The 26,561-nt window shown below is 39.1% G+C and overlaps 1 protein-coding gene across 12 annotated transcripts in view; it reads left to right on the forward strand.

The window, feature by feature from the left end:
* LOC101410655 (cyclic AMP-dependent transcription factor ATF-7) overlaps positions 1-26,561 on the forward strand; it is an 87,968-nt gene that overhangs the window by 34,952 nt on the left and 26,455 nt on the right. For 7 of the 12 annotated variants that reach the window (XM_058308109.2, XM_071218863.1, XM_071218862.1 and 4 more), the window contains one exon: positions 25,786-25,882. In XM_058308109.2, the coding sequence (XP_058164092.1) occupies positions 25,786-25,882 (97 nt within the window). Of the gene's footprint in view, positions 1-926; positions 1,024-25,785; positions 25,883-26,561 lie in introns of all 12 variants that reach the window. The other 5 variants (XM_058308106.2, XM_071218860.1, XM_071218859.1 and 2 more) reach the window with 1 other exon arrangement.

The following is a 26,561-nucleotide window of genomic DNA, read 5'->3' on the forward strand; positions in this document are numbered from 1 at the left end:
AATGAAGAGACCTTTCTGGAACTGCCTCAGTCTTAATCTGAAATGTTTTTTATCTGCCTGGGAATGCTGCTGAGATGTGGTTAACTCTCATGTAAACAACCACCATTTTGTAGCAAGGATGTGATTTTAAGAAGGGGAAAAAACTAATTCTGAACCAAAAAATCCAATAGAGACAGAACTAGAAAACTGACACCTAAAAAATCATGGCTTTAGCATCCTGTCAGTAGGCCCAAAGATGTAATGTGGTTTCATCTATGTGAATTCTAGGCTATGTTACTTCTTTCTTCATATTTTCCTTTCTCCCCACTTTAATTTTATGCCTATAAGCTGCCAAATGGAAAGGATGGTTATCTGGGTATCTTGTGTAGTGCCATGTACTCTAATGAGCCTTTGGTCTAGTGACTACCATATTGATTGGTAAAAAGAGGAAATATAACTAAGGTGTAATTAGAAGTATGTTACCATTATAGTGAAATGTATGATCTGCCCAGTGATTGCTGACTCATTTATTCTCTTAAGTTTTTGACATATGACTACATGGAATCTCTTGAATAATACGATTCTTCTCCCCTCAGAACATTCTGTTCTCCTTTAACTTCTTAGTACCTTCATATATCTACTCCTGTCCCCTTACAAACTGTGGTGTGTTAATGCAATGGACATTTCATTTATCATTTATCATTGAAAGTGAAAATATATGGCTAACCAGGTACTTGGAAATTCATATGTGAAATAATTTAAGGGATAAAAATATGTAGAAGTATACATAAAGGATCAAAAGAGATCTGATTGTTATACTTGATATTTATATGTTTTGTCTGAATGTCCTAATCTTGCACTGTAAAGTTGCTTAAAATATACATTTTTCTTCTTGATTTTATTAATGATTCAGTGTTGTCTTTTCTACCTCTCTGATGATTTTCTAGGACTGCCATAACAAACTACCACAAACTCGGTGGCTTAAAACACCAGAAAATTATTCTCTCACAATTCTGGAGGCTGGAATTCCAAATCAAAGTGTTGGTAGGCCATATTCTTATTGATTACTCTAGGGAAGAATCTTTCCTTGCCTTTTCCTAGCTTCTGGTGGTATCCGTTAGTCCTTAGCATTCCGATTCCAGTCTCTGCCTCCTCCTTCACATGGCTTTCTTTGTGAGTCTCTGTCTCTTCTCTTCTTACAAAAACACCAGTTTTATTGGATTAAGGGCCCACCCTACTCTAGTATGACCTTATCTTTTTTTTCTTTTAAGATTTATTTTTCATTTATTTCTCTCCCCCGCAACCCCCGTTGTCTGCTCTCTGTGTCCATTCGCTGGGTATTCTTTTGTGTCCACTTGTATTCTTGTTAGCAGTACCCGGAACCTATGTCTTGTTTTATTGCGTCGTCTTGCTGCGACACCTCTCCCTGTGTGCGGTGCCATTCCTGGGCAGGCTGCACTTTTTTTCGTGCTGGGCGGCTTCCCTTACAGGGCGCACTCCTTGTGCATGGGACTCCCCTATGTGGGGAATACCCCTGCGTGGCACAGCATTCCTTGTGTGCATCAGCACTGTGCGTGGGCCAGCTCATCACATGGGTCAGCAGGCCCTGGTTTGAACCTTGGACCTCCCATGTGGAAGGTGGATGCCCTATCCATTGGGCCAAATCTGCTTCCCGACCTTACCTTAATTTTACGAATTATATCTGCAATGATCCTATTTCCAAATAATCACATTCTGAGGTACTTGGGGTTAAGACTAAACATATGTTTTTGGAGCATACAATTCAACCTATAATACTCTTCTGGCCATGAAGTCAAGTTCTTGCCTTCAGAGCTGAAAATGCCTCATGGGGCATGGTTCCAAACTATCAAAATCACTGTATAGGTCCAGAGATCTCATTTGGTTACTTTTTCGGGATGTGTCTCACAGGCCGGTGTATACATGGTGTATATACGGTGTAGGTGTATATACAGGTGTTTGTGTGTGTATATGGGGGATGTCCATTTGTGTGATCCTCGTTTGTTTGGTAAACATACCAGCATAGTCCCGGTGTCCCTGCCAGGAGTTCCCAGAAAATGAAATGCAAAGAAAGTGATTCAGGGCAGCAACCTGTAAGACAGAGGCTACAAGCTTGGCTTCTTAGAGGTACAGGCATATGTCATTTTATTTCACTTCGCAGGTATTGCATTTTTTACAAATTGAAGTTTTGTGGCCACCCTGCGTTGAGCAAATCTGGCAGCACCAGTTTTCCAACAGTATGTGTTTATTTCATATCTCCATGTCACATTTTTTTTCTTTTCTTTTTTAGTGTTGTTTTACTTTTTTTCTTTTTTTGTTTACTTTTATATTTTTTCTTACGTCACATTTTAATAAAGGTATGTACATTGTTTTTTAGACATAATGCTGTTGCATACTTAATAGACTACAGTAAACTTAACTTTTATAGGCATTGGGAAAAATTTCATGACTTGCTTTATTGTGATATTCACTTTGTTGCTGTAGTCTGGAACCAAACCTGTAATATCTCCAAGGTATGCCTATAATCAGACAGACTGTATCAGCTTAATAGGATAGAAGATGATTAAACAAACAAAAAGCCTACACTTTAATGCTAAGCCTCAGTTATCTCCTTTCTGTGTCTCTGTTTTCAAGCTCACTGATCCAAAAAAATAGACATCTTTCATTGGCATAGTTATTCGAATCAAGTGAAAAGAGATGTTGAAGTAGTTTTAAAAATCTCAATTGTTATAAATATATGAAATTAGCTGAATAATACCAGAGTGTATTATAGAGGACAAATAGTATTACAGATGTCACTTCAGTGAGTATCATTTTTTTTTACACAGTGGCAATCTGTACACATTAATTTTTTTCACTGTGTTCATGACTTCAGACATTTGTCGTTTTACTTCATGTATTTTAGGTATACCTGTTCAGATATTTCTTAGGACTACAAAAGAGGCTTTAGTCCTTTTAGGCCAGGAGTTCTTAACAGGGTCTGTGAGCTTGAATTGAAATTCAAAAAAACATTATTCTTGTGGGGATGTGTTGGTGCGGGTATGATATATTTATTAAATAATGCACAGTATAGTGTGGACTCAGTAAGGGATCTGTGGTTTTTACCTGACTGGCAAAGGGGTCTGTGGAACAAAAAAGATTAAGAAGCCCTGCTTTAGGCTTTATTGGGAAGGGACAATAAAAGTAGTTACTCTAAAAATTTCAGGGGGTCTTAAGTGTCTTAAGTATGTTTTATGAGCACCATATGAGATTAACTACTTTATTCTTTCTTTAGCCTTTCATTTTCTTTGCTTCTGAGTTTTACCTTGATAATTGCAATAGCAGAAAGGGGGAGACCTTATTTCAGCATTCTTTCACTGTATGCACATTTGAAAAAAAATCTACAGCTAGACAGGGCCTCATGGGGACTTGCACTTTCAGTTATGCACATTTCACGGCCCAGGAGAGACTGAGTTGTGTGCATATATATAGTGGTTCTTGGCAGAGCAGTGGTTAAAGGTTTGAACATCTTGTATCTTGTTGGCTGTTCCTTAGTCCTAAGGGAGGCATTTTGCTCCTCCGTAGATAGTAATTGGCTTGTCATAGTGGAATGGCTTTTTTGTTTTTTCTTTATCTAGTAAAATGCAGTGGGCTAAGCCTTTCTGGGAAGCAGTTCCTTCCTCCACCGGGTGAACAGAAGGTTGTGGATGCTGTCTCTGAAACAATGGGGAGGTGGTGATAGAAATATCAGCAGCTAAGGCATAATTAGATTGGAGTTCTGTCAAGGAGACAGCAATTCTTGCTTGGAAGCTGGACTTTCTGCTCATGCTTTGCTTTTCAATCTTAACATTAGAATAGTAAGCCTTGAGTACTCTACTTCAGGCTTAATTTTTTATATACTATAAGCACTATTCATTAGCTCTTTCCTGAGCACCATATGAGAATAAACATGCAACAAACTATTCACTTTTACTTAGTGGCTTTCAGTCTTTTGGATTTATGAGCCAAACTAAGAAATACATTTTACATTACAACTTAAAACATTTATTTGCATAATAGAAATCAGAGTCATATAACAATATTTACCTTTATTGAATATGATACACTGTTTTGTTGTTTTGTTCTTTTTGCATTTCATTCAATTTTTTTTTTCTAATGCTGTTTATACACCACTAAATTGATTTTACTACCCACTGAAGGATGATGTTCCACAATTTGAAAAACACTGTCTTAACCTATATCAGTGTACCATTAAGAAGAGTGGAATTGGGAAGTGGACTTGGCCCAATGGATAGGGCATCCACCTACCACATGGGAGGTCTGCAGTTCAAACCCCGGGCCTCCTTGACTCGTGTGGAGCTGGCCCATGCGCAGTGGTGATGCGCGCAAAGAGTGCCCTGCCACACAGGCATGTCTCCCATGTGGGGGAGCCCCACGCGTAAGGAGTGTGCCCCATAAGGAAAGCTGCCCAGCGCAAAAGAAAGTGCAGCCTGCCCAGGGATGGCACCGCACACATAGAGAGCTGACGCAACAAGATGACGCAACAAAGGGAAACGCAGATTCCCAGTGCCCCTGATAAGGATAGAAGCGGTCACAGAAGAACGCACAGTGGGTGGACACAGAGAGCAGACAACTGGGGCAGGGGGAAGGGGAGAGAAATAAATAATAAATCTTTTTTTTTTCTTTTTTTCTTTTTTTAAAGAAGAGTGGAATTATCTAGTGCAGGTCTTTCTAGCTCTCTTCTTATCCGCCATATGCCTTAAAAAAGATCTTTCTCAACTTTTCTGATCTTGGCACTAAGTTGTACAAGAATAAATTGTGGTCTTTGTTTTTTTTTCCTCCTCCCCCCTCCCTCCCAATCCTGCTGTTTTACTGTCTGTGTCCATTCACTGTGTGGTCTTCTGTATATATTTCTCTTTTTGTTTTTCTCTTCTTGTTTTCTCCTCTAGGATTCACCAGGATTCAATCCTGGGGACCTCTGGTGTGGAGAGAGGTCCCTGTCACTTGTGCCACCTCAGTTCCTGGTTTCTGTTGCGTCTTGCCTCAGCTCTCCCTTTCATCTTTCTTTTTGTTGCATCATCATCTTGCTGCATGACTCACCATGCAGGCACTGGCTCACCGCACAGGCACACCTTTACCAGGAGACCCCATAAATCAAACCTGGGTCCTCCCATATGGTCGACAGAAGCCCAATCACTTGAGCCATATCCACTTCCCTAAATTATGGTCTTGATGTCTGTACTATCCTTGAATTGTGAGGAGAGTTCCCAGTGAATTAGCTGATGGTTCCTAAGTTGGTTACCATACTGCTGTTTGGATAACATACATTCTTTCTCAGTTATTTCTTCTGACTCCCCAGAAGCTTCAAAACAGAAGGAAGCAAGTGCATTTGCAAACTGTGATATAAAGCAACTAGCAGTATCTCATTAAATTACTTGAGGAGATTGCTATTCTCTCTTAATCTATTTTTGGGCATGATCCTTAGAGGTGTGTGGAATTGATTAGAGCTTTACTGTTCTTCAAAACAAGTCCCTGTGAGACAAAAAGAATCTTATTGCTCATTCAACAGGTATTTTTGAGTGTTGCTTGTGTACCAAGTACTATGTTAGCCTCTAGGAATATAACACTACCTAAAATGGTTCTAGTCCCTGTCTTCAAGGAGCTTATCACCTCCTGCAGTTAACCTTAACTTTCTGTGACCAACAGATCACCCTGCCTTTTATAGTTCTCTAATCCTGCAAACAGTGAAAAGATAAATGAGTACTTATGAGTCTTTCTTTAGATCCCCTCCTCTCAATGGTCCTTTTTAACCTACTGAGCCTAAATGCACACTGTCTTGTTTCTCTTTCTGCAAAAGTCACAAAGCCTTCTACTTACCATGGACTCTACCTTACTACTCTAAAATTTCCACTATGCTAAAACATCTGTGATGTTTTACTTGAAAATCAAGTGTTTGGTAGTAGAGGGTCAGGAGAAAAGGGTAGAGTAAAGGCCCAGTACGTGCATCTCAGAGTGTGAACTGAGCCCTGTTTGAGCACTCAGACAGTTAGTTCCTTGAGATCATTCCCCAGTCGTGATGAATCTACTCTGTGAACTCACCCCCAGGATTGTAACTTAGTCTACTTATTGTACAGGAGTAGTGCAAATTTACTTAAAGTACATTTCTTTAAGTGAAATGTCTTCTAGTTAGAAAATTCCGATGACAAAAGGACGGCATACATGGTTGGAGATGGGAATTAACACAAGCCAACACAGCTGATACTATGGAATTCAAACTTCTATAAATAAAATGTTTCTTAAGGTAGAACCAGTTTGGGGATAGACATAACCTACCTGGCACTCAGTTAATTCAAACTATTTGGTTTGTGGTGGGGGAAGGGAAGTTGATAGGTAGAAGGGTTCTGCTCACAAACTCTTACTATTGAGATCATTTATAAATAATAAGCCATATGCATTGCAGATATCCAATTCCTATTAAGTGATACTTATTTTCAGGAGCAGATGAATGGTTTATGGTTGTGGTTATAATTGCTTGAAATTTAAAATCACCGTTTGTTCTTTTACCTGCCTTCTACTCTGCTACTCTTAAAATGGAGATAGTTAAATTTAAATTATGAGCAGTTGTGTGTGTTAGTTCCCTGTGGCTGCTGTAACAAATTAACACAAACTAGGTGCTTTGAAACAACAGAAATTTATTCTCTGACAGTTTTGGAGGTCAGAAATCCAAAATTAAGGTGTTGGCAGGGCTGTGTTCCCTCTGGAGGCTCTAGGGGAGAATCCTTTCCTTGCCTCTTCTAGCTTTTGGTGTCTGCCCGCATTCTTGACTTCTGGGCATATCATTCCAATTCCTGCTTCTGTCTTCACATCCCTTCTCCTTACTATGTGTGTCTAATCTCCTTCCTTTCTCTTATAAGGACAGGTTTGATGACATTTAGGGTCTATCTGGATAATCCAAATTCATTTGCTCATCTAAGATCCTTTATTTAATGATTTCTGCAAAAAATTTTACTGTATAAGGTAACAGTCACAGGTTCCAGGGATTAGGACATACACATATCTTTCAGAGTTATTATCAGCTTATTACAAAGTTTGCTACTGTGAGTTGTTAACCTAGAGATGAGGATTAAGGATTCCAAATCTTAGTTGCCTCCCTGACACTTGTCAGTATATAATGACCTTTGTATTTACTCTTTCTCTCTTCTCTTCCCTTAACAGAGATGTTGTAATGTGATATGAAGGTTAATAGGATCCCATTAGCACCTCCTGGTTTGTCCACATTCTGATATAATAGGATGGGAGATTCTGTATAATTGGGAACATTTGTTATCATTTTAGATCCTAGTAAAAAATGAATATCGGGAAGCAGATGTGGCTCAAGCAATTGGGCCTCCTGTCTACCATATAGGAGGTCCAGGGTTCAATACCCAGGGCTGCCCCACGCGGAAGGGCTGGCCCATGCAGAAAGCTGATGCAACAAAAAGAGACACAGAGGAGAGATAAAAAGAGACACAGCAGACCAGGGAGCTGAGGTGGTGCAAGAGAATAATCACCTCTCTCCCACTCCAGAAGGACCCAGGATTATTTCCTAGAGCTGCCTAATGAGAATACAAGCAGACACAGAAGAACACATAGCAAATGGACACAGAGAGCAGACAATGGAGGGAGGGGGGAGAAATAAATAAATCTTAAAAAAGAAGAATATGAAGTTTTCACAAATGTCTCTCAGTAAGAGACTTAGTGCGCACAAGGGATCTTTTGTAAGAATAAATTCAGGATATTTCTCGTCATTTATTTTGCCAGGAACTTGAGGAAACTTGAGGGCAGGTTTCCAGAAATTAGCCCATGAATAGTTTCCTCAATTCAGTCAGCCCCTCATTGGTCTTGTGGGCTCAATCCAGGAAAAAGATTTGAGCATCTGTCCTGTGCCAGACACCATACTAGGTACCAGTGACAGAAAGATGTATAAGACGTTGAAGTATTCCCTGTCTAGTAAGGGAATTAAACACACAAGAATATAATTGCATTGTAATATGGTAAGTGTAATAATATAAGTATTTGCAAGTACTGAGAGGTCTGGTAGATATCAGAGAAGGCTTCCTAGAGGAAATAATGCTTTAACAGATTTTGAAAGATAAATAGGAATTTGCTAGCCAGAGAAGATGGAGAAGAACATCCCAAACATAAAAGAACAGCAAACACAGAAAAATGAAACAGCATGGTATGTTCAGAAAAACTGCAGGTGGCTTGATATTGATGCAACACAATTTGTGATGGAGAGCAACAGGAGGTGAGGCTGGAGAGGTTAGTAGGGGCAGTTTAAACAGCGCTTGATGTTGCTGCTCTATTAGTTAGCTGTGACAGTAAAGAAGCATGTAGTTAAGTGTTACTGCTAGGGAGTATAGGTTCCATTCTTTTTCCCTGCCTGCTTGCCTTCTTTCCTGTAATGTAGATCTCAACTCAGTGGCCAACATTCTAAAATATATCTCTATGAGACTATAAAGTAAACATCCAAAATTGAATCAAAATGCATTTGCCTGGTTTTATTAAAACAAAAGATAGCTTCTCAAAACTTTCTAGATTAGACACAAAGATCAGCAGAATATATCAACAAATCAGGCTAAGAATTTTTTTCTGCATTATATTAGGATAGGCTGAATCAGAACACTCTACCATCTTCTGGTTTATTCATGAGACCTACCAAACCATTTGAGCCTTTGTCCTTGTCTATTTATTTACCAGTATGGCACTTAGTCTTTTGAGAGCTTGTTTAAAATGAACATTTATTCAGGGGAACAGTTGTAGCTCAGTGGTTGAGCACCTGCTTCTCATGTATGAGGTCCCAGTTTCAATCCCCAGGACCTCCTTTTAAAAAAAAAATTATTGCAGTATTTTGGAATTATTTTAAAGTAAGTGTGTGTATATGTGTGTGTCATTTCCTTGTCAGCTTGCCCTAGGTAGCCTATCCATCTAAGCACTCAGTTTTAGAATCTGAGATCTATCTCTTGTCCAGGTTTATATTTTCTTTTCATTCAACAGTTGTAGTACTAAATTGTATATAATCCCTTAAAGAGCCTTTTGGTTATCAGAGGCTCTGTACTATCACTGGTATATGCTCTGCTCAGTTCATTGTAAGCATTCAAAAACTCTTGTGTTATAAAAAAGCATTTATAGGGAGCAGATATGGCTCAAGTGGTTGAACACCTGCTTCCCACATGGGTGGTCCTAGGTTCAGTTCCTGGTGCCTCTTTAAAAACAAAAAAACAACAACAAACTAACAGACAAGGAAACCAACTCAGGGGAGCTGATAAGGCTCAGTAGTTGAGAAGCAGTTTCCCACATACAAGATCCAGGGTTCAATCTCCGGCTCCTGATACCTTAAAAAAAAAAAAAGTGGGTATCTAGCCTTTATAGTGGGAGGCAGGAAAGGGAGAAAAGGATTAAGAATGGGAATTGGATTAAAAAAACAACAGTGCGACAAGAAAGGGGAAAAAAACAAACCGAGAGTGTTTAGCGCAAACTTACTGCTTCTTCCCTTTCTCTGCTACACTATCCCCCCACTCAACATCAGTAATATAAGGTGTTAATTGACAACAGTCTTTTCAGGAACAGAGGCCTGGTAACCCATAAAGATTTTAGTTCAGGTCATTGGACACAGAATTTAGTTTATTGTCTTACATAAAAAAGTCACAAGAGAATACTGTTAAAAAGAGCGAGAAAAAAGAATCATACTTTCCGCTACTAGAGAATCATACAGCAGAAGAAGTTGTGATGACCAGGACTTTTGCTAAGTACATTTAAACTTTGCAGTAAGATTATATTTTTCAGCCCTGTCAAGTAATAGGCAACATTTAAAAACAAAATACCTAACTTTTCTTAACCTAAACTGATAAGAAACAGGAATTTATTGAGCACCTGTTGTATGCTCATCACTGAGCCAAGAACAGAGGTGGAGCAGGTGAGGAGGTTACAGAAAAAGTGTAGGACACATTTTTACTCTCTAGTGATTTACAGTCTAAAAGATGAAATTATGAGGCCTATCTTAGGAAATATACATGGAAGTTATTAAGTGTTTAAGAAGCATGATATATGCAACTCATTCTTAAATACTTAGAAGATGAGGCTATATTGGAGTTCTCTGTATTTTTTTCTTTTTAACCTTTTATTTTGAAATAAGTTCAAACATACAGGACAATTACAAAGACAATTTAAAACCCATACAAAGAACTCCAACACACACCACCCAGATACCCGATTTATCCACTTTTAACATTTTGCCACATTTGCCATATCATTCTTTCATTCCTTCCATCCATTCATCCATTCAATCGATGTATGTGTACATGTATTTATCTGTCTGTTTGGCTATCTATTTTCTAAACATTTGAGAGTAGGTTGTATACATCATGGTCCTTGAACATTTAATACTTCGATGTACATTTCCTGAGAACAAAGATATTTACTTAGGTAATCACCTAAAGTACAGATACTAAGTACAAGAAATTTAACATCGGTTTAAAGCTTACAGTCTATTTTCCAGTTTTATTAATATGTACCAATAATGTCCTTTTGGGCCTTCTCTCCTCCATTACTAGGTCCAGTCCATGATCATGGATTGCACATCTAATTTTCATTGCCTCTTTAATTCTCTTTTTTTTTTTATTGTAGAAACATATATACAACATAAAATTTCCCCTTGTAACACTCCCAAGCATACCATTCAGTGGGATTAAACATTCACAATGTTTTTCTGCCCTCAACACCATCCATTACCAAAACTCATCCATCACCCCAAATAGAAACTGTACACCCTTTATGCATTAACTGTCCATCCCCCTGTCCCTGGTAACCTGTACTCTATTTTCTGTCTCTATGAATTTACATACTCTAGTTATTTCATATAAGTGAGATCACACAATATTTGTCCTTTTGTGTCTGGTTTATTTTACTCAAAACGTTGTCTTCACAGTTCATCCTTGTTGTAGTGTATATTAGAACTTCATTCCTTTTTACAGATGAATAACATTCCATGGTGTGTATATACCACATTTTGTTTATCCATTCATCTGTTGATGGACATCTGGATTGCTTCCACTGTTTGGCTATTGTGAATAATGCTGCTATAGACATGGTGTACAAATATCTGTCAGAGTCCCTGCTTTCATTACTTTTGGGTATACACCAAGAAGTGGAATTGCCAGGTCATCTTATATGGTAGTTCTATGTTTAGCTTTTTGAGGAACTGCAAAACTGTTTTCCACAGCAGCTGCACCATTTTACATTTTGACCAACAATGTATAAAAGTTCCTATTTCTCTGCATCTTTAATAATAACACTTAATTTTCTGTTGTTGTTGCTTTTGGGGTTTTTTGTTTGTTTGTTTTTAAAGATTTATTTTTATTTATTTCTCTCCCCTTCCCCTCCCCCCCAGTTGTCTGTTCTGTGTCCATTTGCTGAGTGTTCTTCTTTATCCACTTCTGTTGTTGTCAGCGGCACGGGAATCTGTTTCTTTTTGTTGCGTCATCTTGCTACGTCAGCTCTCCGTGTGTGTGGTACCATTCTTGGGCAGGCTGAAATTTTCTTGCGCACTCCTTGCGTGGGGTTCCCTTATGCGGGGGGCACCCCTGCGTGGCAGGGCACTCCTTGCACACATCAGCACTGCACGTGGGCCAGTTCCACATGGGTCAAGGAGGCCCGGGGTTTGAGCTACGGACCTACAATGTGGTAGACGGACGCCCTATCCATTGGGCCAAGTCTGCTTCCCCTCATTGTGGTTTTTGATTTGCATTTTCCTACTGGCTACTAATGTTTGAACATCTTTTCATGTGCTTATTGGCTATTTGTCTATTTTTGGAGAAATGTTTATTCAAGTAATTTGCCTATTTTTCTTTCTTAAAGATTTATTTATTTATTTACTTCTCCCCCTTCCCTCCATTGTCTGCTCTCTGTTATCCATTCTCTGTGTGTTCTTCTGTGTCTGCTTGTATTCTCATTAGGTGGCTCTGGGAACTGATCCTGGGACCTTCTGGAGTGGGAGGGGGGCGGTTGTTCGTTCTCTTGTGCCACCTCAGCTCCCTTGTCTGCTGCGTCTCTTATTGTCACTCCTCTTGGTTTCTTTTTGATGTGTCATCTTGCTACGTTAGCTCTCTGCATGGGCCAGCACTCCTATGTGGGCCAGCACTTCTGCATGGGGCAGCACTCCATGCGGACCAGCAGTCCGTGTGGGCCAGCTTATCACACAGGCCAGCTTGCCTTCACCAGGAGGCCCTGGGTATTGAACCCTGGACCTCCTATATGGTAGACAGAAGCCCAATTTCATAAGCCACATCCACTTCCCATTTGCCTATTCGTTAATTGAGTTTTCTTTTTTTGGGGGGGTTGTTTGTTGAGTTGTAAGAGTTGAAAATTATGAGATTATCTAGACTAAAATTCTAAATTACATGATACAAATCATGTAATTACCATATTATTTCAAGAAAGACCATTGAAGTTGGGAGTCATTAGGGAAACCTTCAAAAAGCAGTTGGAAACACATAGCACTGTACAACACAAAGTGAATCCTAATGTAAACTATGGACTTCAGTTAGTATGATTATAATATTGTTTCATCCGCTGTTAACATTTATATTATACTAATGCAAAAAGTCAATAATAGGGAAAACTGGGTGAGGTGCCAGGGAACGCTACTTTCTACATGCTTTTTCTATAAACCAACAATGGCTATAAAAAGTAAAATAAATAAAGCAATTGAAGTGCAGTTAGGCATGAAAAATGGTAGGATTTAGATAAACTAAGGAAGCAATAAAGGCATTTAAGGGAATAGGGTAATGTGTGGGAATGCAAAATTGAAAACAAACAGATTTTGCAGAGCAGTGGGTAGACTGACCTGGATAGAAATAGAAAGTGTTAGTGGAACCCACATATGGCTCAAAAAAAAAAAAAAAAAGAAAAGAAAAGAAAGAAAGAGTTAGTGGAAGAATAGGAGAAAGTAAAGTTACATAAATAGAAGAGGACCAGAAAGGAAATCTATTTTGTATTCCTTTAAAATCTCCATTGGGAGCAAATTCAAATCCTCTAGAGTCAAGAAATTCTTCCTAATGATTTCAATCTCCCTTGCTGCCATTTTGACCATTTCCTGTTGTCTTAATTTTTTAAAAAAGATATTTTCATTTATTTATTTCTCCCCACCCCCTTGTTGTTTTTCACTTACCGTGTCTGTTTGTCTTCCTTGTCACTTTAGGAGACAGTGGAAGCCAAACCCGGGACCTTTGATGTGGGAGGGAGGTGACTAATAGTTTGAGCCATCTCTGCTCCCTGTTTTGTTGTGTCTCTCATTCTCTTTTTCCTCCCCACGTCTCGTTGTGTCATCTTGTTGCATCAGCTCTCCATGCTTGCCCATTGTGTCAGTTCACTGTCTTCTTTAGGAGGCACCAGGAACCTCTGCTCTCTGCTTTATTGAGTCTATCATTATGTTTTTTCTTCTTGTGTCTCTTGTTGTGTCAGCTTGCCATGCCTGTCTGTTGTGCCCACTTGCTGTCTTCTTTAGGAGGCACTGGGGTCTGACCCAGTGGCATCCCAGGTGGGAGCCCAGTTGCCTGAGCCACATCTGCTTCCCTTTTGTCTTAATTTTTTATATTCTATTTGTTTTTTATTCTAAGCTCTTCACATTAGGGTGAATAGGTCCTGACTGAATCCAGTCTCTGACTCCATAGGAAAGAGTTGGTGTTTCAGATAATGGTGAAAATTCTCCCACCATTGGTACAGGGACAAGAGTTTCATAGGTTGGGGTTGCTTTGTAGCACTTCAGTGAGATGTTCTAGTTGCATTTATTCAACAAATATTTACTAAGCACCTACTATGTGTAGGTATTGTTTAGGATACATCAGTTAACAAACAATGAAGAGGATCCTTGTTCTGGAGGAGCTTACATTCTAGCAGCAATATGGCGGCTATACCAACTATCAAATTATGTCTTTGCTCTCATAATTTCATCTTTTTATACAATGGACTAATTTGGTCAGATGCCAGAATCTCTTTAAGGTACTCAAATAGCCTTCCCCAAACAGAAAATTCCTCAATCTATACACAAATGAATTTACCTTAGGGACATTTTGGTGGGGTTTTCCCCTGTCTTTAGTTTGTCTTTCTTCCCCTTGACAACATTTTCTTTTTGAGTATTTTGGGAAAAAGTTTCCTTTTCTTATTTTTCCTCTATAAATTACTTTGCTTACACATGCAGCATATGAGCTGCTGCTGCTGTGATTGTATTTATTTGCTGAACAATCTTGTACTTTGAAATGATTCATTCAAAAGCCATGAAGCATTCAAAGCAGGATGTGTGACTCATTTAGTAAACAGCAGCATCTTGAAGTAGAAAGCAGGAGCATAGGACTAAGGTAGAAGTAAAAATTATATTGACTTTGAAATGTGTGTATTTAGTACCTTCCCTTCTCCTTTCCTCTACCTTACCAAACATAAATGATACCTTGTGATGGAAACAGAAGTACTGTAGTGAGGGTGAGAAGCCTTAAGATTGTTGTACATGTCTGTTTCTTCTTTCAGAGTATGCGATCGATTGAAGAGATTAGTGTTTAAAAAAAATCAATTATTCTTCCTGCTCATCACAGAGATAATGTATATTCTAGATCTTATCCCTATAGTTTCTCAGGTTTTCTAAAGCTTTTTCATACGGTTTTCTTTCATCAAAATATGTCCAAGTGTAGATACTATAATAGAAGAAAGTTGTTCTGTCCCTGAAGCTAAACCCTGAAATTTTGGAGAAAGGAGTAGTTAAAGGTTTCAGGCTGCATGACTTCTCAGACAATCACAAATAAAAATTCAATTCTTTGTATTGTTCCATGATAGTTTAGGTATGTAGGGCTCATTTCCTAATAACTAAAGAGTTCTGATTTTTGTCCTTTCCCTGTCTACTCTTCTAAAACAAGGAAGGGAATATGAATTAATCATAGGTCAAGATATGAGTATTTTAAAATATGAAGCAAATCCACACAGAAACTGGAGCTGTGGCAGCCAAAACCAACATTTCAGGAATGAATCTGGCTGGGAGTTAAGTGCATAGTGCACAGAAATTTCGTTGGTCACAATGCTTTTCCCAAGACTTTGGCTTGAAACTGTTAAATTGCTAATGCCCATATGTTTCTGCCTGGCCCAGAGTCAAAATGCAAAAATTTAGCTTTATTTTGTTCTGAGCCCTCTCTTCAGGTCTGTTTTGTGCTGCTATTTTAAAAAAACTTCTGGGGGACTAAAAGGATTGGATAGAGAACTACCAGTAAACAATGACTTGTTCAGAATTATTCTGCAAAAAAAACCTTTTTTTAAAAACTAAAGTATCTGTCTACCTTGAGATTAAAAAGGGAAAGAGGGGAGAACTAGATGAATACTTCCTGTATGTCAGGTGCTATACTTGCTGTATTGATTTATGTAATGATTTTGTTTTATTTTTATTTTTTTAAGATTTATTTTTAAAAAATTTTTCTCCCCTTCCCTGCCTCCCAGTTGTCTGCTGTGTCCATTCTCTGTATGTTCTTCTGTGACCGCTTGTATTCTTGTCAGCGGCACTGGGAATCTGTGTCTCTTTTTTGTTGTGTCATCTTTCTGCATCAGCTGTCCGAGTGTGGGGCGCCACTCCTGGGCAGGCTGCACTTTTTTTTTTTTTAAGATTTAATTTTTATTTATTTCTCTCCCCTCCCCTGCCCTCCTTCCCCCACTGTCTGCTCTCTGTGTCCCATTCGCTATGTGTTCTTCTGTGTCCACTTGTGTTGGCGGCATCCAGAATCTGTGTCTCGTTTTTGTTGCGTCATCTTACTGCGTCAGCTCTCCGTGTGTGTGGCGCTATTCCTGGGCAGGCTGCACTTTTTTGGCGCTGGGCGGCTTTCCTTATGGAGCGCACTCCTTGCGCATGGGGCTCCCCTATGTGGGGGGGCACCCCTGCGTGGCACAGCACTCCTTGCGCACATCAGCACTGTGCGTGGGCCAGCTTATCACATGGGTCAGGAGGCCCTGGGTTTGAACCCTGGACCTCCCATGTGGTAGGTGGATGCTCTGTCAGTTGAGCCAAAACTGCTTCCCAATGATTTCATTTTAAAACTTAAGAAAAGAGGGATATGAGAAAGCCTTCTAGAGTGCCTGCAGTATTTCATATCTTGATCTGAATGGTGATTAGACAGCTATATACTTATATAAAAATTCTTTGAGCTGTACACTTTTAGGATGTGTGCATTTTGTATGTTTTATCTCAATTTGAAAAAATTAAAAATCTTAAGACTTCATTGAGATGATTTACAGTTCACACCATCTTTATTCTTGACGCCATTCCTAACTTTTATTTATTTATTTATTTTTTCATTCCTAACTTTTAGCTCTGTTCATTTAGTCACTTGTTAAGAGGTAGGATTCAGGAAACGGATGTGGCTCAAGTGATTGGGCTCCCCACTACCTCATGGGATGTCCTTGGTTCAGTTCCTGCTGCCTCCTGGAGAAGATAAGCAAGACGGAAGGCTGGCGTGGCAAGCTGACGCAACAAGGAGACACAAAGAGGAAACACAATGAGAAGACAACAAAGCATGGAGCAGAAGTGGCTCAAGTAATTGAGTGCCATTCTCCTATATGGGAGGTCCCAGGTTCAGTTCCCAGAGCCTCCTGAAGAGAAAACGAGCAGGCACAGCACACAGTGAATGGACATAGAGCAGACAGTGAGTGCAACCAACAAAGGGGGAGCGGGGAATAAATAAATCTTTTTAAAAAGAAAAGAAGTGATAACATATTAAGAAAAAAAAGGAAAAGAGGTGGGATTCCATATTATCCTATCAAAGAATGATGGGTGAGAGTGAAACTTCCTAGAAATAGAAAGCCTTTTTACTAAAGATCTCCCACAGAGAATTAGTAGTTAATAAAAAACTATACTTTCCCTGCTGCAAATAAAACTGGTTTTCAGATTGACTTCCTCATAGCCCTGACATTCCTTTTTATGCTTAACATTTCTTATACTAAGGAAATCTCTCTTCTCTGTGTTTATTTTTCTCCATTGGGGAGTGAAAAACAGGAGTAGCCAAAATTGCTTTGATTTCCTTCTTCTGTCTTATCTCTTCGTTACTAACAAGTCAGTGCATGGGAGTTTCATTTAATCTGTTCCTTTCCCAATTACAGTGCCTGCTGTTTCTATTTTCCTTGTTTCTCTATCCTAAGTAGTAGTTGCAGATCTGTAGTAGATCAGCCATTTTATAAAATGAGGTTGGAGTTTTCTGTTTGCGCTTACTTCCTTCCAAGTTTTAGGTCCAAAACATGTGTTGGCAGTTTGGCAAGAAAAACTAAAAAACATCCCTTTTTATTTCTCTCTGCTTTCCTTTTAGTGAGATTTTTCAACAGAGACAAAATTGACATTTGGGCCAGATAGTTCTTTGTTATGGGGAGTTAGCTGTTGTATAGGATAATTACCAGCATCCTTAGCCCCTACGTTCTAGAGACCAATACTATCCCTCCCCACCTCCCCAGTTATGACAAGCAAAACTCTTCTTTTGGGGGCACAATTGCTCCTGGTTAAGAACCACTGTCCTGTACTTTATACTGCATTTAGAGAAAGGGAATTTGGAGGGAAAAAAACTTTAGGATTGGCACATGATTAAAATTCCCACAAGATCTTTGAACATTTTATCTAGGTCATCGCTGTCCAAAAGAAATACATTACAACCACAAATGTAAGCCACATATGTAATTTAAAATTTTCTGTTAGCCACTTAGAAAAGTAAAAATAAAAAGTGAAGTTAATTTCAATAAATTTTATTTAACCCAGTATATCTAAAATATTATTTCAGTATGTAATTAATAGAAGTATTGAGTTGATTTCAATTTTTTTTAAAATTTTGGGGCGATCAAGTATTTGCAGATCTGTAGTACCTCAGCCATTTTATAAAGTGATGTTAGAGCTTTCTGCCTGTGTTTTTTTTTCTTTCAAATTTCAGGTCCAAAAACATGTGTTGGCAGTTTGGCCAGTATATGTTTTGACTTATAGTACATCTCAATCAGACTAGCCACATTTCAAGTTCTCAGTAACCACATGTAGCTGGTGGCTACCATATTGGTTAGTGCAGATCTAGATTACTTAGGTCTCTACATGGGTTGGTTGCAAATAATACCCCTTACATACTTGTTTCTTCTGTTTATGCCAAAAAACTGCCATGGTTCACTTACGTGAGCAAATGAGATTCTAAACCTTTTTGTTACAACATAAATCCTCTTAAAAGATATATACACTGTGTTGCTGATCCAATATTACTCATTCTCTAGTCCCTATTTTATTCAGAACTGTCATTATTTACCATACAACCAGGGTGAGTGTACCCTAAGTGAGTGGCTCTTTGCCAAAACTTCAGTCATTGGACAAGGAAGACCCATTAAGAGTTATTAACCATCTCCTATATGGTCCACTGGTTTTTGACAAACCTGCCAACTCCATGTTAACTAGACAAAGCAGTCTCTTCAACAAATGGTGCTGAGAGAGCTGGTTGTCTATAACCAAAAGAATGAAAGAGGACCCCCATCTCACTCCCTATACAAGAATCAACTAAAAATGCATCGAAGACCTAAATGTAAAAGCCAGGACCATAAAACTACTAGAAGAAAATGTAGGGAAACAGCTTCAAGACCTTGTAGTAGGTGGTGGTTTCTTGGACCTTACACCCAAAGCATGCACAACAAAAGAAAAAATAGATAAATGGAACCTCCTCAAAATTAAACCATTTTGCACCTCACAGGTCTTTCTCAAAAGGATGAAAAGGCAGCCAACTCAATGGGAGAAAATATTTGGAACTCACATGTCTGATAACGATTTAATATCCAGGATATATAAAGAGATGTTACAATTCAGCAATAAAAAAATGACAATTAAAAAATGGACAAAAGACTTGAATAGACATTTGTCCAAAGAAGAAATACAAATGGCAAAAAAAAAACAAACATGAAAAAATGCTCAACATCATTAATGATTAGGGAAATGCAAATCAAAAACTACAATGAGATATTTCAGAGTGGACACTATAAAAAAGACAGAGAACTACAAGTGTTATCGAGGATGTAGAGAGATAGGAACACTTACTGTTGGTATGCAGAATGGTACAGACACTGTGGAGGACTGTCTGGCAGTTCCTAAGGAAGTTGAATATAGGCTTACCATGTGACCCAGCAGTATCACTACTGGGTATATACCCAGAAGAGCTAAGAGCATTAACATGAATAGACATCTGTACACCTGTGTTCATAATAGCATTATTCATGATTGCCAAAAGTTGGAATCAACCCAGGTGTCCATCAACTGATGAATGGATAAGCAAACTGTGGTGTATTCATATGATGGATGATGAATGGATAAACAAACTGTGGTGTATTCACATGATGGACTATTTTTTTTTTTAAGATATATTTTTTATTTATTTCTCTCCTCTTCCTCCCCACCTCCATTGTCTGCTCTCTCTGTCCATTCGCTGTGTGTTCTATGTCCCCTTGCATTCTTGTCATGTGGCACTGGGAAACTGTGTCACTTTTTTATCACATCATCTTGCTGCATCAGCTCTCCATGTATGCACCACCATTCCTGGGTGGGCTGTGCTTTTTTTGTGTGGGGCAACTCTCCTTGTGGGGTGCACTCCTTGCGCATGGGGCACCCCTATGCAGGGGACACCCCTGTATGGCACAGCACTCCTTGCGCACAGCAACACTGTGTATGGGCCAGCTCACCACATGGGTCAGGAGGCCCTGGGTGGCAAATGCTGGACTCTCCAAATGGTGGGCGGATGCTCTGTCAGTTGAGCCACAACCACTTCCCCATATGATGGACTATTATGTAGCTGTAGGAAGAAATGAAGTCATAAAGTATATGACAACATGGATGAACCTGGAGGACATTATGTTGAGTGAAGCAAGCCAGACATAAAAGGACAAATACCGTATAATTGTATTATTCTGAACCAAATATATTGTGTAACATATTGCATGATTCAAAAAAAAATTTGTATATATCCAATACATTTAGTTTAGAAATGTATGTTTTTATTTATTGTATTTATTTTTAAATTGTTTATATTTTCAATTATTACGTGTACAAAATAAAGTTTTTAAAAAAAGAGTTTTGTTTTTAAAGATTTATTTCTCTCCCCTTCCCCCCCACTGTCTGCTCTCTTTGTCCATTTGCTATGTGTTCTGCATCTGCTTGCATTATCAGACAGCACTGGGAATCTGTGTCTCTTCTTTGTTGTGTCATCTTGCTGTGTCAGCTCTCCATGTGTGCGGCACCACTCCTGGGCAGGCTGCGCTTTTTTCACACAGGGCAGCTTTCCTTATGGGGCGCACTCCTTGCACATGGGGCACCCACGCAGGGACACCCCTGCATGGCACAGCACTCCTTGCAGATAGCAGCATGGGCGAGCTTACCACACGGGTCAGGAGGCCCTGGGGATCGAACCCTGAACCCTCCATATGGTAGACGGATGCTTTATCAGTTGAGCCACATCCGCTTCCCTAAAAAAAAAGGATTAACCATTGGGGGAGCTAGATTTTTAAATGGGCAGTAATTCAAAATGGAAATCCTTTTGGGAGCACCTCTACCTATTTTAATTCAATATAATTATGTTTTTAATAAGGTTAACTTTTCTGTAACTTAATAATTTTAGCTATTTTAATTGAAGTATTGCTTTGAGAAGGATGGTTCCTAAGCATGCATTTCATGACTGATCTCTGGGGGGGGCCGGGGGAGGGGAGAGGGAGAAGACTGATCTAGAGAGAGAAGTATTCTGATAGGTTTCCTCTATTTAGTGTGTATCACATACAATACTAAATTATAGCAAAGTAATCAGGTATTCTTAGTACCCCTTCCCATTCTACAATAAACTTTTTGTTCAGAGTATAATATGTATATATATATATAAATGAGAGAATATAAAAAACAACAGGAGAGCAGATGTAGCTCAACTGGTTGAGCACCTGCTTCCCATGTACAAGGTCCTGGTTCAATCTCTGATACCTCCTAAAAACAAATAAAAACCAACTCTCATTGGGTAGTGGATGTAGCTCAGTAGTTGAGCAACTGCTTCCCATGTTCGAGGTCCTAGGTTCAATCCCCAGTACCTCATAAAACAAAACAAAAGAAAAAAAAAATCCTAGCCAGATTGACATTCACTTTGACAAAAAGCTTCAGTAAACTTTTATTCTCTCCCTTCTACACCAGCCATACAAAGAACTGTGTGTTAAAAATAGCAAGGAGAGATGACCAGAGCCAAACCACACTAATCCCTTTGTCTTGAAATTCTCCCCTTTTGGCTCTTCCTCCTCTGAAGTACGTGATTTAGTCAGGGATTCTTAACTTTTTTGGTACCATGGACCCCTTTTGGCAGGTTGTTGAAACCCTAGAACCCCTTCTCAGTGTAATTTTTTTTGTCTCTTTTTATTAAAGAATTTTATTGAAGTATGTGTCATTCATACATGAACATATATAAACAATAACTGTATAGTAAAAGTTGTGAACATATAAAACAAACATATATATCATATCATCATACAGGGTTCCATACATCACCCACAACCAACACCTGGCATTGTTATGAAACATTTGTTATGAACTATGAAAGAGCATCTTCAAAATATTGCAACTAACTAGAGTCCATATCTTATATTTGATATATTTTCCCCTAACCCACCCAATTATTAACACCACGTATTAGTATTACACATTTGTTCTAGTTCATATTTGTCCTGTTACCACAGTCCATCTTCCACCACTGGATTCTCTGTGGTGAACGCTCCATGTTTTGTATAATCCATTCAACATGTACACTTAGTGGCTCTTATTTTCATAACAGAGTTGTGCTGTAATCACCTCAGTTAATTTTAGAATGTTTTCATTACTCCTAAAGGAAAAATCCCATACCCCCCTTAGAATTGATTATATTTTATTTGCCATTGATACAAAAGTATTACAATACTACTGTCAACCATCATCCATAGTTTACATTAGTTGTAATTTTCCTGGAAATCACTATATTCTTAACACTTTGTGAAAGTAGAGCATTCTTATATTTATACTATTAACCACAATCTTCATCCACCACTGAAATCACTATGTTATATAGTCCCTAAATTATCCTCTAGCTTCCTTTCAATTGACATTTATTTCAGCCACAATCACATTTATAAACCGGCAGTGTTAGTTATATTCACTCTAATGTGTTACCATCAACTTTATTCATTTCCATACTTTTATAATAAACCTTATTAAAAATGCAGTGTACATTAAGCTTCAGCCCCCATTCTCAACCTATGCTCTATCTCCTAGTAACCTATACCTCCATGTCACAGTAATGTTTTTAAATACATAAAATAAAATACATAGAATTACAAAGGAAACCAATGAAATACTTAGCAAATAATGTTTATTTCATTTTTTATTTTTTGTTTATTTCTCTCCCCTTCCCCCCCATTGTCTGCTCTCTGTGTCCATTCGCTGTGTGTTCTTCTGTGTCTGCTTGCATTCTTTGTCAGCGGCACTGGGAATCTATGTCTCTTTTTTTGTTGTGTCATCTTGCTACTTTAGCTCTCTGTGTGTGTGGCACCATTCCTGGGCAGGCTGTGCTTTTTTCACACGGGGTGGCTCTCCTTGTGGGGCACACTCCTTGCATGTGGGGCTCCCCTATGTGCGGGGACACCCCTGTGTGGCACGGCATTCCTTACGTGCATCAGCACTGCACATGGGCCAGCTTACCGCATGGGTCAGGAAGGCCTGGGTTTGAACCCTGGACCTCCCATATGGTAGGTGGACACTCTTAACAGTTGAGCCAAATCTGCTTCCTGCAAATAATATTTAAAATGTTTGATAACTAGGTGATTTTTTATTAGCACATTAAATAATCAGCCCTAGTTACCGTACTTTTCAAAGTAGCAATGACTATAAAGGATATTTTGAGATATCATAATAACCATAAAGTAATATGAAAATATGTGTGATTTTTGTTATGAATTAGGAATGCTTAATTTCTATTAGAAGCTAGTGAAAATAAAGATGTAATTTTTTTCCTGTCCATGTTCAAGTTATAAAACCCTCTGATATATTGGTGTATGGGAGATCCCTTCAGCCATCTTCAATTCTCTTTGGTCCCCAGCTTTTGATTTAGAAAAGATAAATAGCTCAAAAGAAGGAAGGTATTGGCATGACAAGTCGTGGGGGGATATATAGTAGAGAGGGACAAGAACTAGACTATGCAAGAGTTGCAATCAAAGGGGGAGTTGACTTTTAAAATAGTAAACGGTCCTAAACAGGGCAAAACCTGGCCAAGGTTTAAAATCTTTTCTCCCAGCTATTTTGAGCTAACTAGATTTGATAGTAAAAGGGGTTTTTGCTTGAAAATCATTCTTTGAGATTCTAGAACATTGTGCAAAAATTTTCAATCTGCGTTCATGAAATTTCCTTGAAGTAACCATGAACATTTTCTTTAAAAAGATTGTTATAATATTAGCCGTACATTTTGAAAACTGACAATCCTACCTAATCCACTATTCCCTCTCTTGCCCTAAAATTATGTATTTTTTTCCCTCCAATTTAGACTGTCTGTAGCAGTTTGACATGGTTATGAATGCCAAAAATAGATAAGGGATTATGCTTGTAATCTGGTCTGTACCTGGGCATGATTAAGTTATGATTAGGGCTTTGATTGGACCACGTCATTAAGGTGTTGAGTCCCCACCCCTTGGTGGGTGGAAACTCACAGATAAAGGCATGTCGAAGCACAGAGGTGGGGGTTCTTACTGTTGGAGTTTTGATGTTCGAGTTTGATGCTGGTCTTAAGCTGGAGTCCCGGGAAGAGAGACAGAGCCATTTGCCTCATAGTCTGCAGCTGACCTTATGGAGAAAACAGAGGAGCTGAGCCCAGAGGAACCCAGGAAGCCCGAACCCTCACAGACATAGGCAGCCATCTTGCTCCAACATGTGGAAGTAGGCTATGGTGAGGGAAGTAACTTATGCTTTATGGCCTGGTGTCTGTAAATTCCTACCCCCAAAAAATACCCTTTATAAAAACCAAACAATGTCTGGTATATTGCATCAGCACACCTTTGGCTGACTAATACACTATCCCAGACAGTTCACAATAGTTTTTATCTGTGACTGAGAAGGATAGTACCTAGGTTAACCAACAATAGAGAAAACTAAAGTTTTTCGTTGTTCAGTTTTGCCCTAGATCCATTGGAAGCCATTGAGGCAGTCTTTCAGTTTATTCCTTGGTTCTTCATACTTTGAATTGAAAATTCCCTCAACCCTTTAGGACCTAGTCCCTCAACCCTTTAGGACCTAGCCTAAAATGATATATTTTTAAAATGTATTGTTATTATTATTTTTAGAGCAGTTTTAGATTTACAGAAGTTGGCTCTGGTTGTAATAGGGCTCAGAACAAAATCAGGGAAAAGCCACTTTCAGTGAAATGAAGGAGCCTGGACAGTTCAGCTTCGCTTTCTTGACTGCGTAGGAGCTGGGGTGGGGTCAATTCCTGTTTTTGGGGTTTGTAGTCAAGAAGAGTTATAGAAAAGAGGGCTGACAGTTCAGTGGGAAGCGTTTGCTTAGTGAAGAAAGTAAAAAGAGGGGGTTAACCAGTCACTTTTTCTAGAAACAAAAAGACAAATAGAACCAGGTTTCAAAGCTTCACTGGTGAAGGAATTGTGGGAAATTGCAGCATCCAAGCTGTTCCTGTGTTGCAGGCCTGTTTTAATGAAGTAACATGGCCAGCTATCCTCAAAGGGAATTTTGAGGATATTATTCTTTTGAATTACTGCTGTTCATCTTTTCCCTTCACCCTCCCCCTTTCAAAGAAGGGACAGGAGCATAAATTATTGTCCAGTAACCCTGTCTTACGTAGTCATAAACTAGGCAAACCTAGCCTTACCCTTTATTCCAACCTCTAAACAAATACAATCTCCTTTTCCCTTCCGTCATCCTGCCTACCGGCTCCTTCCCACCCTGAAAAAAAATATATTTTTTTAATATGAAAAAATATTTTTCTGCTTGCATTTTTATTCTACCATTATATAGCCAGCAGCCTCATACTAGCCGCTTTATGGCTGATGGAGCCCAGGCAGACTGCCCGATTAGGGGAGACAGCATTTGGCCAATGGGGCTGGTGTGTGCTGTTACTGCTGGCCACTGGGCCTCGGTCCTCTACAGCTCCATCCTGGCTCATTAAAACCCTGAGCCAAATAGCCGCGCAGGCGCCTGCTGCAGCTCTGTGGGGGCCAGGAAGTTAAATGGTTCTCTTAATCCTGCATAATTTATCTCCTGGTTAACCCCCTCGTAAAATAGTCCAATTCAACCTCACCATAGAGAGCTTCGTTCTGAATTTCCTATTGTGATGACCGAGTGCCCAGCCTTTCCTTTCTCTTTCCCTTTTATTATTAAAAATTATTTTCCTTTTGTTCTCTGCAAATTCGCCTTAATGTTTTTTCATTTGGAGCCTCCTGCCCAGACCCCACTTCACCAACAATCTGTCCACTTCTCTCATTTGGACCCAATACTACAGAGCAGTTGGTGCCACAATCTTCCCTCTGCCTTTTCCCCTGCTTTCTAGCACTGCTTTTTCCTCCTTCCCAGTTTACTCTTCTTTTCTACATCTCTCATTTTTCATCACTTCCAATTTTTTCTTCTTTCTATTTCTTTTCAGTCCCTCTTTCCAGGGGTCAACCTTATTACTGGATGTTTGGTAGGAAATTTAGGAAGGGCATTGAATTGCCTTCTTTAATTCACATTCCATTTCTGTTTTGTTTCAGAGATTTACAAACGAGGACCACCTGGCAGTACATAAACACAAGCATGAGATGACATTGAAATTTGGCCCCGCCCGAACTGACTCAGTCATCATTGCAGGTATTTGCTGCCCCAAAAGCCACATGCCTTGATATCACTAGACAGTTAAGATTAATACCAGGGACCAGATGTACTGGGAGCTATACTCCCCTTCTCCCATTAAGAGCCCTTATGTGGTCTGCATTTAATCAGGAAAAAGGAACACTAAAGGCTCCCAAGTTTCCATTGTGCCCTCTATTCTTTGTTTTTAATAACAAGATGGGTTTCTGTGGTTTTTGAGGGTTAGGTGTGTTGAGGTTTTGTCTTAAGTTTTTTTTCAGTCTATTCCCTCCTTGCCCATTTTTTATTAAGACTTTGGAAGATTTACAGACAAAATATGTCTTTGACATTTCTTCCTACCCATTGTGACAGGATAAACCAAAGAAAGCCTAGCTAGCTGGGTGCTTCTCTTCCACTGGGTGTCAATTTTCTGGAGCAGACAGCTATTCAGCTTGTAAATTCAGCTTCCCTCCTGAACCCAGACACCACTGAGGAAGCATTTCAAAGTTCAAACAAGACATTTAGTCAGTGGGACTTTCTAAGTCAAAGAAAGGTAGAACTTCCTCTTACCATTGTTTTGGATATTGTCTTGCTACATGTGCTACTCTCACAGGAGCACTCTTAACAGCTGTTATGAAATTGTGCATCAGATCTGTTGTACCAGCTTCAGCTTAAGAGACATACCATGAGATACCATGAG

The sequence above is a fragment of the Dasypus novemcinctus genome, chromosome 12 (assembly GCF_030445035.2).
Source record: "Dasypus novemcinctus isolate mDasNov1 chromosome 12, mDasNov1.1.hap2, whole genome shotgun sequence".
NCBI lineage: Eukaryota > Metazoa > Chordata > Mammalia > Cingulata > Dasypodidae > Dasypus > Dasypus novemcinctus.